General features: G+C 44.9%; 1 protein-coding gene across 8 annotated transcripts in view; it reads right to left on the minus strand.

Moving 5' to 3' along the window:
- The window catches only part of lekr1 (leucine, glutamate and lysine rich 1), a 53,268-nt gene that overhangs the window by 8,295 nt on the left and 26,732 nt on the right, over positions 1-18,241 (minus strand). For 6 of the 8 annotated variants that reach the window (XM_029170758.3, XM_029170755.3, XM_055514238.1 and 3 more), the window contains 5 exons: positions 16,662-16,825; positions 12,364-12,454; positions 7,025-7,102; positions 5,699-5,902; positions 1,135-1,210 (listed from right to left, as the gene is read on the minus strand). In XM_029170758.3, the coding sequence (XP_029026591.1) occupies positions 1,135-1,210; positions 5,699-5,902; positions 7,025-7,102; positions 12,364-12,454; positions 16,662-16,825 (613 nt within the window). The remainder of the gene's footprint in view (positions 1-1,134; positions 1,211-5,698; positions 5,903-7,024; positions 7,103-12,363; positions 12,455-16,661; positions 16,826-18,241) is intronic. The other 2 variants (XM_029170759.3, XM_029170760.3) reach the window with 2 other exon arrangements.

Consider the following 18,241-nt stretch of genomic DNA (forward strand, 5'->3'; position numbering starts at 1 on the left):
AGAAAATAATATACGTGTCCCGTAAAGCACAGAGCTCAGACAAAGCTTAAATTACACTGTAGTAACAGTAACACCAGCATCACGCATTTCAAACAACGTGTGGAGTTCAAACAAACACTAAACATAGAACCTCTGAAAATAACTGCAGCCCAAACAATGTTATTCATGAACCTTATATATCTAAATATAAATCAGCGACTGTCAGGGGATTGAAATACATCAGCATTAAAGTCTCACATTTCTGTGAGACTTTAATGCTGTCCTCTTTCTGCTTCGATTTGTTCTTCACTTGAACCCCATTGATTTACCTCAAGGCGGTCAGGAGGTGCAAAAGACTCTCCCACACTGTTTGACTAACAAAAGACAGATTGGCTGCGTGAGTATTTAGTTTATGTAGCATAAAACATGGGTGGTCTCAGAGCCTCATAATCTTATCCACATTGCGTGTGACAGGATCCTCTCTAGTGAACTCCTCTGTACAGTGACAAGGCATGCTGTACTACATGTCTGCTTACTGTAACACACTACAGCTACACAAATGTATGTGAAATGGTTTCATTTATGTGCCTTTATTGTACATATTTAATAAAATAACCATATGCAATGATTTTAATAAGGTTAAAAACATGGTCATCTGCAGAGTGCCATGAACGGAACAAAAAGTGCCCACTAAAGTGTATGTATGTATTTTTCTTCACAGCCAAAGCAAAAAATATTCCAGCGGAACCGACCAACTGCTTGGCAGGACTAGTCCTGAGCAAAGAGGTACAGAAGCTTCCCAGCTCACGGCACATGAACAGACGCGAGGAGATGTGAGGGAGCGGAGGCCTGTTTATAGACTGATAACAATCACAGTATGAACTCAGTGAGAGCCACTAATGGTTCTGTGTGATTCCACTGTTCTGAAGAAACTCAATGGGACGTTTTTGGCAAACACATCATGGAATGTATTAGGCCCAACAACAGCCCCCGTGGCCAGTACTGATCCATGAAATAAAACACAGACCATGATGCAATCTATGAGTCCTACAAACAGCCTGAGGGCATCCCTGCCAGCGTTTCTTTAATTGTTCTTATAACTGAGTTTATTGTATAATTTGTAGTAATAGGACTGATGTTAGTGGGATAAATTACCTTTGATGCCATTTGCTGCCCAAAGTCTTCCTCTATTTTGATCAGCTCTCGCCTGTGAGACTCTAACAGTCCCTCTCTGTAAAGACAAACAGACAGATAGACAGGAACACACACTGAAATCAGAAACTACTGAGACCTTTGATTCATTCAAGTGTCTTATTTTGTAATGACAAGAATGTATTGTCCATAAGGGAATGTCTCATGACACTTCAAACATCCTCTGTGATGTTAGGAAACAGATTAGGCATCAGAGATCAACATCAGCACATGAAGATGTCTATGTTCAGAAAGCTGCCATGTGACACAGAGGCGCTGAGACACACAGACACAGTCCGCTCCAGCTCCAAGTCCACAAAAAGCTGCACACCAACAAAAGAATGCACAGAATGCAGTGAAAGTTTAATCTAAAGTTTTACGGAGGCGGCTGGGAAAGAATAAACATCTCAGAAAGAAAAAATATAAGAAAACATGGAAAAAGGAGGGTACAATTTGTTGATATTCTGTCCAAATATGTCCTTTTGGCAGCTGGTCTGGCTGATAAGATGTAAAAAGGCATAAATAAGACCAGGCAGAGACAAGCTGACAATTTATTACAAACCATTCATGCAGTCTGAACTGAGTGACTGGCAGTCACTCAAAGCACCGAAATCAGAGATGTAGCTTTAAACACTCGCCGGCACACTGAATAGTAGGTCATTGCCGTCTTATAAAGGGTTCATACTGCTGTTGTTTGGGTATTCTTGGGGAAAAATATCAGTTTCTATCACACGCATGAACATGGCTTGGTTATTTCAGTGTTTCACACTGTGGTGTATGAAGATAAACACAAACAGCACAGTCACACACATGCATCAAAAAGCTGTACAATGCTTTGTGTATGTTAGGAGGTTCATCTGTGGGTGAGCATGAGGTAATGTGTCTGTGTGAGCAGATGTCTGTGTGTGTACAGTCAGCGCTCTGGACTCTGTTTATATCTGATACTAGTGGAGATGATCCACAGCATAATAAAGAGCAGCAGCTACATTCCATCTCTTCCTACTCGGGGCAGACACAATATTATTCACTCCACTGGCTCTGGCTAATCACATCAGCCTACTCAGCACACACACACGCACACACAGAGATAGAGGAACACACAATAGATGCACACACATGCATGAAAGATCCCAAAGAGTTGCAAGTTTGGTGCCAGGATCAGACTCCCAACGCTGATGTAAGTGTAAAAGATGGGTTTCAGAAGGAGGAGATAAGCTATAAAGGTCCTGGAGCTGTTACATATGTCACCAGAATGGAACGCCTTCTCATAGATAATATAGTGTCTATAATGCTGTCTGTTCAGGGGTTTTGCAGTGAAGTCTTAGCTGGTAGAAAACACCTGATGTGGGATTTAGCAGCATTTGCAGCTGAAGCCTTTTTTATATACAAAGTGCTGATGCTCGCAGAGTATCCCTGAATTTCAGTTTGATCTCCGATTATGAAAGAAAGAACCCCGCCTAGGTAGCACAGGAGATGATTTAGAAATGTACGCTTCTGTGTGTGTGTGTGTGTGTGTGTGTGTGTGTGACCCCCCGGAGAGCGTGAGCGTGCAAATTCAGCCCTGAGAAGGAGGTCTGGGGGGATTACAGGGAGGAATGATGGGAAAATCTGGGAGCACTCTCTCATTTGCTCACACGCCAGGCTGCTTTTAAGGACAGATGAGTGAGCAGTGTGGTGTGTGACTGTGTGCGTGTGTGTGTGTAGAGAGGGACCGCTACCTCATCAAGAGGCGCATTCCATTTTTCCACTTCGTGCCGATAGGATCTTTTGTGCACACGCAGACAAAGAGGACTGACTCCGCTGCAAATAATGTCCGATCTCTACCGCGGCGCTCAAGGGCAATCTTAAATAGTTCGTATTGTGTATGAGTCAACAATGCAGATCAGCAGTCAACAGGAATCTGTCTGACATCATCTCACACATCCTCTAGCCTTAGTTTTCAGGGACATAAACCCCCAGCTGGAAAGATGATTAAGATGTTAAAGTTAAAAAAAAATCTTCTCACTCATGTTTTCGAAGCAGGAAAAAGCTGCCCTGTAAAAAAATATGACATGAATTTACAGCAGCAGTGATTTATGACAAGCGAATAAAAAGAGCCACAATAAAAGTAAAGGCCCAGACAAGAATGATATAATAGTTTCCACTCTGGAGAAGCAGGAGAAAATGGAGGAAATATAGAAACACACAAACAAAAAAAAGAGAAGCAAACATTGCTGAAGGAGGTTCATGATTATTTTGTTGTTGACCTTTTATTTGGGGTTCTTTTCTGGGATTAACTGAGTGGAGCCTAAGGCAATAAAGCGCTTTACTGTACAGGGAAATGCAGAGAAGACAGCTGCTTGAAACCACTTGAAACAAGTCCTCTCAGATTCAGCAGATGGATGAGGAACTCACAGATACTCATGACCCCGCTTGACTTTTCAATCTTTCACTTTCTGCCACTTTTTCTCTTACTTCTCTCACTTTGGTGATTTTACTGAAACGAGGGCTAGCTGTCATGCTACGTGTGTGTGTGTGTGTGTGTGTGTGTGTGTGTGTGTGTGTGTGTGTGTGTGTGTGTGTGCGTGCAGGAGACAGACAGGCGTTCCATGTAGCGGCTGCAGCCACAGTCAAAGCCTCCCTCCTCACCTGCCTCCCACCCTCTCTCGCCTGTCGCTCCGTTTTTCCTTCCTCTCCTCCTCGTGACCTCGCGCGCTATTCTCTATCCTCCCTCCTGTCAATCATTTTCTCCCTTTTCCCTGCCTCCCGTTAGGCCCAGTCCTGCCCCGGCTTTGGGAAACAATTGTCTGCTTGTTACTGCGCTCTGGCTTTTCACTGTCAGCTCACAGCTGGCTTTCATCAAGGTCCACATCGGCACTATCCAAGCTAAACACATTGACTTATATCATGTGGTCATTTTTGCTCTTCCTATCTAGATGATGAAAACACATAAAGACATGTGATCAAATTCACACAGTTAAGAATAGGTGAACCATTTTAGATTATGAAAAGGTCAGATTGAGACTGAAGCAACAAGAAAGCACTGTAACGTTATTATCTACACCATATTTTTAGTATATTAAAGCCTGGCTCAGCTACAGTACTCCGTAATATCCATCAATCACAATGTGCCAGTACATTATACAGTACATCTCCAGAACTGTGCTTACAGCAGAATGTCAGGACAACACATCCATCATAGCGGATGTTGCAGTGTCACGTGACCTGACAACCTCATCCATTTCCTCATTTATAAATATTATTACATTTAGAAAACAATTTGGGGCATTTGCAACGGTATTGCATAAACTGGTCTATGTGTTCTTGATTAAATCAAGCGCAGAGGGTGGGTTCTGTGTTCAGAGTGTAACTAGCGTAATAGACGTCACATGGTGATAAAGACGAGACCAATAAAAAGATTCCCACTTCTATGAATAAACTCCATGACAACGGCTGCTGAGCCATCTCATTAAAAAAACACATCATGCTGTATATGCAAATACAAAAATATGACACTTAAGATATCACTTATTGATCTATTTCACTCCTTACCGACCGCTTCCTCAGACCATTAACTTTGTTTCAGAGGAGATAAGTGTATTGTTCACCCAGCTTGAGTAAAGTGCCCTGAGGTCACAAGCCAGTCAATGTGCTTGAGAGCACATCCACTGGGAGAGTTGGTTCCACTGTCCCTGTGTGGCACACGTGAAGCCATAAACCTTGTAAGTCTGTCACCAGTGGAGACTCCTGGTCCAGGAATTTGAGCTCTGCTCTGCTGGATGATAAGTTAGAGCGGGTAGCAGTTTTATTGTCTGGTGTCAGAGGCTGAGGAGGAATGTGTTTCTGTAGGAATCCGCCTGTAGCTGATGTGGAGTCGTTCGTTATGTGGAAAAAGAGGCCCATGCTGCAGTAACACACACGTCAGGTTTGTATATTTGTGTACATCGCCAATTTATGGGGCACAAGTGTAACCTATGGCGTTCAGCATGGAGCTGGCCTCCTCTATGGACACAAGTAGGAAATCACCTTCGTTCAGGGCCTTGGTTTGTTTTTACAGGATGTCAAACAAGTTATAATGCTGTGATGAAAATCCCACAATGCATTATATTAAAAATGTAAGATGTAGAAACAAAGAAGATTAACTGAGCAAAAACTAACGATGGCGGAAAGCTTTTTAGTTCGTACTGTAGCACAAGAGAGGAATACATGACATGAAGTCACACTTACACTTACTTACTATACAGATTCCTGGCTCAGCCTTTACTGTATGTAACTGTATTTATTAGGCTTCACATGTCACAATGCGTCTTTTTAACTGTTTTTGATTATGTTCCTCTGCCCTGTCCTTGCTGTTGTTTGTGAAGTAATTTCTACAGCCACTAGTCTGTGTTTGTGGTTTCAAATCCACGACAGTCATTATGACCGAACCACTGATCTGATTCTTCCTATTTCTACTTCGTTCTTCATTATGGATCAGTTTGTGCGGTGGCCTATTTACTGGGGTAAAAACATCACATTATAAAATACAATAGAGCCGTCACATCCTGACCTTTCTGTGCTCAACTCTGTTGTTTTCTCCTGGAGCCTCTCCAGGGTTTTCCTCAGTTGCATCACTTCCTGCTCAGCTGAGGAGCACTTCCGTGCCATTTGTTCTTCTCTTTGCTGCCATGACAACAGCTGCTCCTGTATGGCGTCACGCTTTTGTTGACATGACAACCACATCTCATGTTTCTCCTCCAACTCTGCTTTAAACCTGTTGAAAAGAGGAAGAGCACATATACCGTGTAGTACCATATTGTAAGATACAGATTATCTTCACACGCAAAAAAAACCCAAGGAGAAGAAACTTCAATTCAAATACTCATTACGGTTCTTGTTTTGTCTGGGAAAAGTAGCTTAGAGGACAGAAATGGTCTGAAACGGTATCAAAGATGTTTTTCCTTTATCAGGTAAGAAATGAATGAAGATAAGAATATCTGGGGGAGGTAAAGAAAGACAAGGAACATCAAAATCCACAGGACGAAAAACCTCACCCCATCTCTGCTGGAACTAGCTAAAGATTCACAAAACTGAGGCGAAAACTACTCGAACAAAGTAAAACTGCAGAGATTGGAAAGCCAATCAGCTTAAAAGCAGCAGCTCCTAGATAGCGTCTACGCATCGATTCGTCTGCAGAAAACAAGGCCAGATAAACGCTATCTTTGGGCCCATGGGGTCTCCAATCTTTGGACACTTTGGAGAATTATTGTCTCCTATTACGTTTTCCTTGAGCTATGTCAGAAAGTGTCTGAAATAGCCTCCACCACCCCCCAGTGGAGTGCTATCATATGTTGAGCTGTATAGGAGCTAGAGGGTGAGATCAGAGACTGCTGTGTGGGAAGGGAAATAAATCAGCAGTGTAATTGAACACACCAGGCTGCCCGTGGCTTAGAAAAAGAATACCAGCCGATAGATATCATGTGAAAAAATACACACCCCACATCCATCTAACGCCTACGTAGCGAGATGAGAGGCTCCGTGTATATATGTCTGTCTGTGGGCGCACACATGTGGGTTGGGTGTGTGCACGCATGTGTGTGCCTGCGTATTAGCGAGGGGCACTCCACCAGAAGTGCCTCTGCAAATATCCCCGGCGCACGTGCGCGCGCGCGTACAGCTGAACGAGCGCGCACGTGCGAGAACTTCGCGCCGACCGAGAAGTGCCTCCATCTGTTGCGCCGTCCTCACACGAGACCGAGCCTGAGACGTCCTCAGCCGATGCGGGCGCAGACCCCCCCCCACCACCGCCGACACCACCACCACCACCACCCACCTCTCTCTGGGAGGAAGGTGAGGAGGAACGGGAGGGATGGGAGTGAAGTAGACCTCGGTTTACCGCAGCAGTTGCTGTCTGTGCGCCTCCTCCGAGAGCTCCAGCTGCGACAGCTTCTCATCACCCGCGCCCTTCTGCTTCCTGGAGACACAACATGCGTGGCATCTTATTTTTAAGCATTTGCTGAGTCAGAATGTTGAACACAGGCTGTCACGGTCACCGTCTCTCTCACAAGGAGACGTATTTCACCTTAGGTGCGCTAGTATCTGACAGCAGGGCACGACAAGAACATCCAGCCACAACGTATGTTTTTACAATTCACTGTCTCTGAAAAGTACTTAGGTAAGACAAAAACATCCATACGGTTGCGTGCGCTGGAATCTCCATGTACGATCTGCGCCTAGCGATGAATGTTCCCTCTGGGAGCTGCAGGAGTTTAAGAAAGCTCCCTATAACCACTCTAGTCATTTTCTGACTCAGGAACTTCATCGTTGCGATTTTAAGTCTTGTGTGCGTGCAATTGTGATTTTCTTCCGTGTAGCTGCGGCCTCGCTCCGTACAGAATAATTCAGAAAGCCCTTTAAGTTCTACTCCTGCGTGCCATTTCAGCATGCGGCTCTCCCACCTCCTGTGCACGCACACGCACACACACACACACACACACACACACACACACACACACACAGGCTCTGCCACAGCCCTCCTAACCCCGGCGGCTTCTCGGCCTAATCCGTCCTCTGGCGGCATGATCAGTTAATGTGTTTATGCGTGTGTGTGTAGCTGGCTGTCTAGCCCCGTGACCTTGCAGCCACACGCTATGAGGATACAGAGTGAGAGGTTTTACACGCCTGAGTTCCCAGTCAGTCACACACACACACACACACACACACACACACACACACACACACACACACACACACACACACACACACACACACACTCAGAGTAATAGACCCGCAGCTGTTTGGCACCAGTTATCAGCCTCTCTTTCTTTGTACCTTTCATCAAACATCTCTATCCCATTTCCCCTCCCTGTCTCTCTCCCCCATTCTCTCGTGCTCTTTGCTCCCTCTTTTAACCTCCTTTTCCTCCTGTGCTGTCACAGATACTGGTGATTTACAGCGCGTCCCATTCTGCGCCTGCATTCAGCAGCGCTACATTTGTTCTTTACAGTCCACCCTGCGCGTCCCTTGTCCCAAGATCACATGATATCTGACCCACAGCTGCTGTTTCCAATACTCTTTATCCTCTGTCAGCTCAGTTAAAATAAAAAAGGAGCACACAAAGATGAACAAGGAGAAACCCAGAGGGTGATGCTTTACAGATCAGCGCTCTGAAGTCAAGTGCACAGTGCAGTAAGGGAGTTCCACAGCACATTTTGTGGTTGCAAGTGTACGTATGATGAAGGTGACACATTAATAGTGGGTGTGTGAGTCCTTTCAAAGTAATATTCTATGAATTTGCATGAAACTGAGTTGTTTAAACGTGTGACATTGCTATCTCCATCTGTAAATATTTGCATTGGTTTAACTAAGCAAGAGTAAAATAATAAATTACAAATCAACAAATATGACGTCTTCCTGAGAAATAAGTTTGTTGTTGGCACGAATGGGCAGCCACTTAATCACAGCTTGACAACAGACGTCGCTCAAATTACGGAAACGGCCTTCAGATGCCTATAAACGGTTAATGAGACGCTGTGAACGACATGTTGATAATTTGGGCGTAATTAAACCTGTCAACTGGTCGAAGAATGCGTCATAAAGTGGGAGAAGAACAAACACATGGCTGCGCCGCCGCAGGTCGGAGGGAGGAGAACTGAACGAGCGCCGCCGCTGATCCCGTCTGAACAGACGGGCGGCAGATGTCGCAAAACGTGGTGAATCTCGACACCAAAATTGCAATGTACCAGCGTCACCCCCGCTGCGTCTCCCAGCACTGTGGTGGATGCCACAAATGCCAGCAGCGCCACATAAGAGTGGAGAACCTGCATCTCAGGAATGTACCGACACTTGTGTGACATGTGCTCGTATCATCAGAGCCTGGACAGACACGGAAAGGGAAACAAGAAGGGTGAGATTTCTTTTCAATTTAAAAAAAGAAAAGAAAAAAAAGGAGGAGGGAGACTTCCTCTCCCCTTAAAGGGCTGGGGCAGATTTCCTATGAGTTAAACTGACGACTGCGCCCGAGGCAGATGGTGGAGTGAGATCTTGTGGGGAATAAGGTCCTTGGATACGCTGAGATCAATAGTTACTACAATAACACAGGGATTGACACATGATACATGCACACACACACACACACACACACACACACACACACACACACACACACACACACACACACACACACACACACACACACACACACACACACACACACACACACTTAATGCATGCACGCACACACATGCACAGATAAGCAGTGAGCAGTTACCGTTATGAAAACAAGCTGTATCACATCAATCACATCAATCCTTTGCTCTTTCCCTCTTGACCTTCTCTCGTTCCATCAGCCACTCTTTTATCTCCACTCCCTTGCTCAGTGCATCCATCCTGTCTTTCATCTATCCCTCCCTTCCCTATAATCCATCCTTTCAACCTGGCCTGCATCTGTGCTGCAGGATCCACGAGTTCGTCCTCTGATGAAAGAATGAGCTCAGTGTCTCCTGCCAATCAGAGCACAGCAGGACGGTTCCCACACCTTTTTAAATACATATCGCCCAGATGTTACAGACAGGACTTTGTGACGCTCTCTGGGGTCCTTGTGATATTATCAGAGCGCCCTCAGGCAAATGTCATAATGCAGCTGGCCAAAGCTCCTACTTACTACGGCTTGGCTCGGTGGTCATTGGAAGGTGTTGTATGTCAGGTGCACAACTAAAAGTGAAAACCAGGTGTGTGTGTGTGTGTGTGTGTGTGTGTGTGTGTGTGTGTGTGTGTGTGTGTGTGTGTGTGTGTGTGTGTGTGTGTGTGTGTGTGTGTAAATAGTGACAAAACAAACTGCCCTTGACTGTCTCTCTGGCATGCTGATGAGATCACATGGTAGGATCAGACGCATTCCACAGCCGCTCACTGTCCTTACAGCGCCCCTGAAATATTTATGTATGTGCGTTTCCAAGGCAACACGTTGGTGCTATAGAAACATAACAGGTGTGGAAAACCAATGCCTGATGGAGGTAGGGGTTAAAGGTCAGGGAGTTGTCATGCCAACACATCTTGCACATAAACAAGCTGGTACTTTGAGCCACTGGATCTTGAAAGACAATCAAATTGTTCGGCTCTGGAACTGATAAGATGGAGCGTGAACACACACTAGTATTTAAACTGCACTGGGATCTTTAAATATTTTAATACATATATAATGACAATACTTCCACACTGTTTGATGCAAAACCTTGCGTAGTGTGCTTTTATTACCTTGTATGTTTCCTGCAACAATTCATGTTATTGATTCAGTGAATGCATCTTCTGACCTTAAAAATATATTTAAAATATATTTATTTCAGTGTCACCGTGTGTAAGACGTGCAGCCCTGTTTACCACTCTACAAACATGTACACACACATGCAATACAGCCTCTGATTTAAGCTTACCCACACCACCAGGCAGCATAGCTTAAGGCTGACTCCGCTTATAAGATACTACGTCCATATGTCAGCGTGGGTTACATGTGATTGGACACCCTCTATCCCCCTGTCTCAGCCCTGATCCCTGAGTTAGGCAGATGTGCACATTCCACAGACGTGCAGTATGAAGGAAGATGAGTTTCACACCTCCAGGCAGACCAGTATCACTGGTTAATGTGTGTGTGCACTGATGAAAATGAAATGAGAATGAAACGATCTAGCTCATCAGAATCTGGGCAAATTCAGCTGATGAAATAAATTAATTAGAATAAAAGAGAGAGTGTGATGCAAAGAAGTACAGGCGTAAGAAAATCATCACAGGCGAGCAGAGGGAAGATTAAATATTCATGAAGAAATTAATGTTTCAGCTGACGTCTTCTGGGTTAAGTAGTCACAAATTATCAGACAGGAGCAGCTTTACTCCAGTGAAACCACCGCTGTGTTAAGTGCCCCTCAATTAAACAGGATAATATTCTTTAAAAAGCACAATTGTGCACACACATTCAGAATCCAGAGCACTGCAGGATGCGGTCTTTACCGTGACTGAAGCACAAAGCACCTTGAAAAGAAGAGAACGCCAGCAAAGTAAAGGTCAAATAACAAGGTTTATGACAAAAAATTGGAAGCGAGTAGGAGAGAGTGATGAGGAGGTTATATAGTAGAGGCAGGAGGAGGAAACATTAGTGAGCAAATGGGTACTTCATCTGTAGTCTGTCAGGTCAAGTAGTCCTTTAATGCTTTGATTCCCAGAGAGATGCAACAGTTCCTCCCGTCGTATGTTTGTGAGTGTTACGTACTTTGAGCTTTTGCCCGTACGTCTCTGTGACTCTGCACAAATATTTGAAGCGCTTGATTTTTCAAATATTGCAACTGACGTCAAGGAAAAGATTAAAAGCATTCTCTGTTCGTGTTAAAATAACAGTGCGGGGAGGCGTGCAAACATTTACAACTGCTGCCACTGCAAAGTGCAAAACAGCGAACAAATATGAATAAACGGACCAATGTGTAGTTCTTCAGGGAATTAGAACCTGTTGATGGAATATGGATGGAGGTAAAAGTTGACTTACAACAAAACAGCCTTAATATTGAAGCCTAAACAAAGATTCTTCCATTGCAAAAAAGTATAGAAGCTACTAAGAGAAGTTAAAAAAAAAACGTATTTACTGGACATTTCCCAATTTACAATTTGTGTTGTTTGTACAATGTGAGAGTTTTGGCCTTTGTGAGGTAACTTCCTGTTCCCTGACCGGTCTACACACGTCAGTCACCTAGAACCCATTTGTCACATGCTCTATGTTGGTTGGTTCATCGAGTACTGTTCACTTCCAGTTCATGCCCATTGGTTGGTTTAGTTTCCTGTTATATTTTGCCCAGTATGACTCAATGACAATAGGCCATTTGTCAATTGAACTTACACCATTTAACGATCATTTGAAAAGAATACGAGGCAAAAATATTTCAGAAGCTGCAAAAAGGGTGAAATTTTCCTAAAACCCAAATGCTTGGTGCGAGTGCTGACAGTTCAGCTCCTCTGACGCTGCACCTCAACACCACGTGTGTGCGGAATGTGAGCACTTCCTTGTTTGGGTGGTGCCCGTGGGACTGTTCCGAAAGTTCTGTTGGGTTGGAAAGAAAAAAACAAAAAAAAAAACAAAAAAAAAACAGAGCCAAACCCTTTGACCAGTGTTTACCCAGCATGCTCCGAATGCCGCCATCCACCTGGACACACGCTCAATCTACTATGCGTGTGTTGTGTGCGTGTTTTACCACTTACTGTAAACACGTCAGCTGCTGAGTTACGCGATCGTAATCTTCCCTCATTTTCTGAACCTCCTCGCTTGAATTCTTCAGCTCCTTCCTCAGTGCTGTACACACACACACACACACACACACAGAAACATGTTTGAGTTTTCCTGACATGATGAAAACATTGTTATATATTGTGAAAATGTCCCTGCATACACAATAATAGCCAGGCGCGTTGCCAAGGGACTGTTACGCAGTAGATTTCCATGAAGAACGCAACAGGAAAGACAGGAGACACAGGCAGACAGGTGCTGTATTCACCGTCTCTTTGTTACTGGGAGCAGAGCAGGAAACCCCACGCCCAACGAAGCTGCCTGCTCCGCAACCGTGAGGAGCAGAGCATCCACACGGAAGGAGTGTGGAAAGAGGAACACAGCGAACACAAAAGTAATGTGCGAAAAACCGAGACGTAATGAAGCCGTTTCAAAGGGGAGAGAGCAGACAAAAGGGATGTGTTTAGCACAGACAGCGTGAAGAAATCTGTGCTCAGGGGCAACTATGAAACACTACACCACAGTGGAGCTGTCGCTGTGGTTTCGTGTCTCACATGAACTGTGATTTATTGCTACTGCCTGCTCTCCTCGCTGTCCGTGCGTTTTCATCGTGACGGACACTCTAACGTGTGCACAGCAGGAGGCTGCAGGAACGAGCAAGAAGATGATGGGAATGGCCTCTAAAGCAGCGCTTGAACATAGCAGAGCGGAGCGTGTGAACTCCTCCAGATAAAAAAATCCTGATCAGAGCGTGGCACCGTGGGACACACGCATATGAGGCGAGGTCCTGCTGTGACCTTCTAAATGTAGGCGTTCAAAAACAAGTTACATTTATTAAAAACACACAGGGGAGCGCTACCTACAGTAGCAGTCAAACTGCGGCGGTGAAGCTAATGTAGCTCCAGGCAGGAGGGGATATCACGCAGGACAACAGCATTCAAATTGAAGTCTGACCAGTGAAGAACTTCATCAATGAGTGATGATCTAATTAATAGAGACCCTGAATTGGCCCAGGGGCCACAGTGAGTACTAGAGCTTGTCTAAACCATCAGCGCCTAAAGGGCCACGCAAAGCGCTCCATGCGCCCTCCATGCGACTCTGCCACCGGAGCCTTTCGTTCCCGCCGAGGCCCGCGACGCGTGACGCCACAGCGAGCGACCCGCTGAGAGGTTCCTGATTGGCTGATTGGGTCACAGCCTGCTCACAGTAGCGTTTGCTGTGTTCTGAAGCGCACGTTTGAAGCCTGTCTGGATTCTTTAATGCCAGAAATGCAAAATGCCTTCATGAACGTTATGCACAGAAGAATAACACTGTCATGGAGGTCACAGAGGTTTGATTGCTTGTCCTCCACTTTTAACTTGGTCACAGGTAAAGAAGAAGAAAAAAGGTAAAGAAGAAGAAAAAAGAAAACTTATTAAAAAATAATAATATAAATTATTATTATTATTATTATTACTATATCCATTAGTATTCTATGGGAGCTTTGCTGCTGGGTAAAAAACAAAAAAGCATCAACAGACAAAAGCTGTGTGTGTGTGTGTGTGTGTGTGTGTGTGTGTGTGTGTGTGTGTGTGTGTGTGTGTAGATTGTATATTGAGAGTGTGTGGCTAGCTATTCACATAGATAATAGAAGTGTGTGTAGTGTGTTTACATGTGCGTGTGTGTGTGTGTGCGTGTGTGCAGATTGTATATTGAGAGCGTTGTCTTTGAGGGTCCTTCAGAGCGGTGCGGCAGCCGGCAGGGCACAGTGGCTGCGGCTCTGGAGAGCTCTTAAACTGTTTCAGCAATGTCAGCCTGACATTCTGTTCCGCCAGGTCTTTGTTTTTCTTGCACACTCATTGTTTCTCGCTCCCATTCTCGTCCTCACTCTCTCCCCTGTTCGCCTTTATCTATTCTTCCCCCTCGGCGCTCGTCTCCCTTCTTCTGTCCTAACTCTGGGGTAATTTCTGCCGTCTCGGCCCTCTCTCCGTCTCACTCGTCCTCCTCCTGCAGGACGGAGGGAGTGGAGGAGGTCTGCCTCAAAGTGGCAATAGACCCATAATTGCTTCGCGGTCACCGTGACACGGCGAGGTCCGTCAGGGTAAAGCAACACACTCTCGCAGACACCCACCAACTCGCACGCACTCTGACAGACGCACACAATAACGCACGCACTGGAAAAAAAGGCACGCAGGCAGCCAGTGCAGCAGGACGCACACAGAGAAACACACACACGCACACGTCCAAACACAAATAGTTGTGTAAATACTTGATGGAGCAGAAAAGCTCTGCGATGAAAGCAAAAGCAGCCTCTCTGGCTTCCTCTGCAGCGCTTCTATTATGTGTCTCAGTGCTCACACACAGACACACAGTGTAACGCGTCTGCTGAAAATATAGCATCAACTCGGTGGCAGCCGACCACCGAGTCACGGTAACAGCTTCAAAACATCGTCGGACTCGAGCGTTGGAGTGCTGCAGCTGCAACGCAACTTTATTCAACTTAAATACATATGTTTTAAAGACGAGTTGAGTTTATTACATGTAATAAACTATAATGTAGAGCTTGCACATTCTCCCTGTGTCTCTTTACTCCCACTTCCTCCCACATTCTGTGCATTCAGGTTAACTGGAGCCAGGCCGGGGGAATGCGTGTGTGCGATGGAGTGGTGATCCATTCAGGATGCACTCCACACTCATGATTTACTCCTGCACCCCCTACGAGGAAAAGTAGATTAAGACGCCTATAATATGAAAAAATCTACTTCGCTCCTGGCAACGTATGCAAAGAAGCAAGTTTTGATGCCACGTATTATCATGAGACGGCCTCGTTATACAGCTCGGTCACCTGTCTTTTGCTGATTCCATCTGGCTCTGGCAGATGTTTGCATCTTGCAATGATTTCTAGGTTATAATACATAAATGTCCCACCTCAATATTTATGTAACAGCAATCTTGAAATAACAGTATTAGGGGCTAACAGATGAAGATTAGGACCCAAACCAATGCAGACAGATTGGAAGGCAGTGCTGGTGTTTTTATGTTTCTGCTGTTAATATCAACACACGCATACAAAATTTACTTCCAAGGAGTTAAATAGCATTTAGACCAAGGACGGACCAGGATGTTATCAGCTGTCTGCACAAACGCACGCTGAGTCACAGCCTTTCAAATTAAAAGCCTCTGAGCTCAATTCCCAAACGTTGAGTGAAAATCCGCACATTGTCACAAAATCAAGCTGTCGAGTTGCACACGTCATCAGTGTAATTCAAGATTGAAAAAACTCACATTAATCCCAGAGGGAAATTATTTTGCAACTGTGATCGCTGTCACAGTTGGAGGAACACAGAAGGTAGGGAGATTAAAAATAAGACTGCTAACACATCTACACACACTCACATCTAATTACTAGTTTTATTATACATGTTATTGCCCAGAAGAAGATCAACCCTTTGAGACAGAGGAGGAGTTGTACAGGCTGATGGCCACCGGTAGGAAGGATCTCCGGTGGCGTTCTGTGGAGCCCCTAATAGTGACCAGCCTCTGGCTGAAGGTGCTCCTCTGTCCAGCCAGCACACTGTGTAGGGTGGAGGTGTTGTCTAGGATAGAGAGCAGTTGAACCAGCATCCTCCTCTCAGCTACAGCGTGTAGGGGGCCCAGCTCCACCCCCAGAAAGGTCACAAACAGAATTTCCCAATTTCATCTAAATGCTGCCAAGTCACGTTAGCATTTAAACATAACATCATCATAATCAACTTACTTAATGCAAAGAGAAAGTGTTAGTTTATTTCACTGTGACCATATGTACTCCGAGTGGGACTAGACGCATTCCTGGGTGTGTATTTCATTGCATCTGCTCCTTTGTGTACCAGCTGCTTTTAGGTTCACACCACTGAACAAACACGCACGCACAGAGCTTCAGTGCAACCAGCACACTTTCATTTTCTTTCTTTTCCTCTTCCAAATACTCCCCTTTATTCCTCTGCCACACACACACACACACACACACACACACACACACACACACACACACACACACACACACACACACACACACACACACACACACACACACACACACAGACACACTCACACACACACACATTTTAGTCTCTGGATGCTTCGCTGACAGCTATAGGACTCCATAGCACAGTTAAGCTAATATTTATTTCTTAGATTATTTGCTTAACTTTCTTTTTTATACAGGGCTTCACTTTTATGTGTGCTTCAGCTCTGAACTTTCCGTCCCATGAATCAGCCTCATACAGTGCACGTGTGTGTGTGTGTGTGTGTGTACCTGAGAACACCTGCGTGGTGCACTGCAGCATCTGAGCCCTGAAGCGCTGCCAGGCCTCCATCAGCCGGTGGAGGAGACCACGCACGTCGCTGAGCTCGCCGCCGGTGGAGCGGAGCGCGGGCAGAGCTGCTTCCAGGGCGCGCTGCTGCCGCGAACACGCAGCTCTGACACACACACAGAAATACCGGCTTGAGATTTCTGTCAAGATACATAACAGCTGAAATTTAACAAGCAGCATTTATGTGACAAGTCATTAAAAGGTGTGGTTCAGAAAGGCTGCAGCTGGAATTCCAGGCTGGCAGGGAAGCTCTCACCTCTCCCTCATTAACAAATGCATTCACTATGGTTCATAATCCGCAACTATTCCAGTGCAGTTTGTCAGTGTTTAAGAGCAAAACACTGTGATTATTGTTCCCTGGTGTAAATGTGTGTAGCTGCTGGTCTTGAGGCTGAGGATCTGTGAAGTGCATGTTCTGTACTTTGATGACCTTTACCAATGTCAGCACAGTTTGAGTACATTTTCAGTCTGACAGTTTATGACACTTTTAAGACCAGTGGGTGCTTTCTGCAGCTTTCTCCACATGTTTAGGTTCTGAGTACTTTGAATTACAACTGTTTTTTGACGAGCAATCAACAGAGGAACGTTGGATGCAGCTGAATTGTGTTCTGGAAATGCAGTTTTTTGGTTATTAGCAAATGAAAATCTATCTTTAAGTGACCTACCATTTCTGGTATCAGGTATATAAACAAACCATCAAAACAAATCTTTTAAATGAATAAGTGGTAGTTGAAACTAATAGCTATTTAAAGAAAGTTATTATTATACAAAAATTCAACGAACTCCTCATTTAGTATTTTAAAAACACTGCTATTGCAGCTTTTCCTTTGAAAGTAGACAGAGATTAAAACATGACATTTGACGTTCAGGTTCAATTGAAGAAATTACACTCTCGTTAGAGCATGCACTCAGGGGATTCAGACAGCCTGAGTGGAAGTGAGCAGCTAGAATAATTATGAACGAGTTATGGCCTAGTTAGCGCTCACTCAAACGTAGTTACGCTGTTCAGCTTCGGCTCTAAAGCGTCTAATGCACACGTTCTGCTCTCAAGCATCTGCCTGCACACGTTCAAACTGTCGACTGAACAGCGCTCAGAAATTACACGATTAATAAAAAATGAACAGTCAGGCGGGGCATTGAAGAATTAAAGTTGAATTTAGACAAAGGGAGATTGAGAAATTATGTAAGAGCTCTGTCCTGAAAAAAAGGTCACACCCTTGTTTTACAGCTTCCTCCCTTTCTCTGCCCCTCACATCTCTCACTCCAAAAGAAGTGTGTCCAGATGAAAAGCACTCTGAGCAACATAAAGGATCAGTAGCTCACACGCACACACGCGCACATGTTTAATCACGCCACACACTCATGCAGAGCATGGATGTGGAAAAGTGGAGTGATGGAAGAGAACATTCTGTTATTCCAAGAATACTTTGGAAGTAACATGTGGGCGAGAGCCACCGAGCAGTTTTCTGTTTTCTCACACACACACACACACACACACACACACACACACACACACACACAC

Source organism: Betta splendens, chromosome 13, assembly GCF_900634795.4.
Source record: "Betta splendens chromosome 13, fBetSpl5.4, whole genome shotgun sequence".
Taxonomy (NCBI): domain Eukaryota; kingdom Metazoa; phylum Chordata; class Actinopteri; order Anabantiformes; family Osphronemidae; genus Betta; species Betta splendens.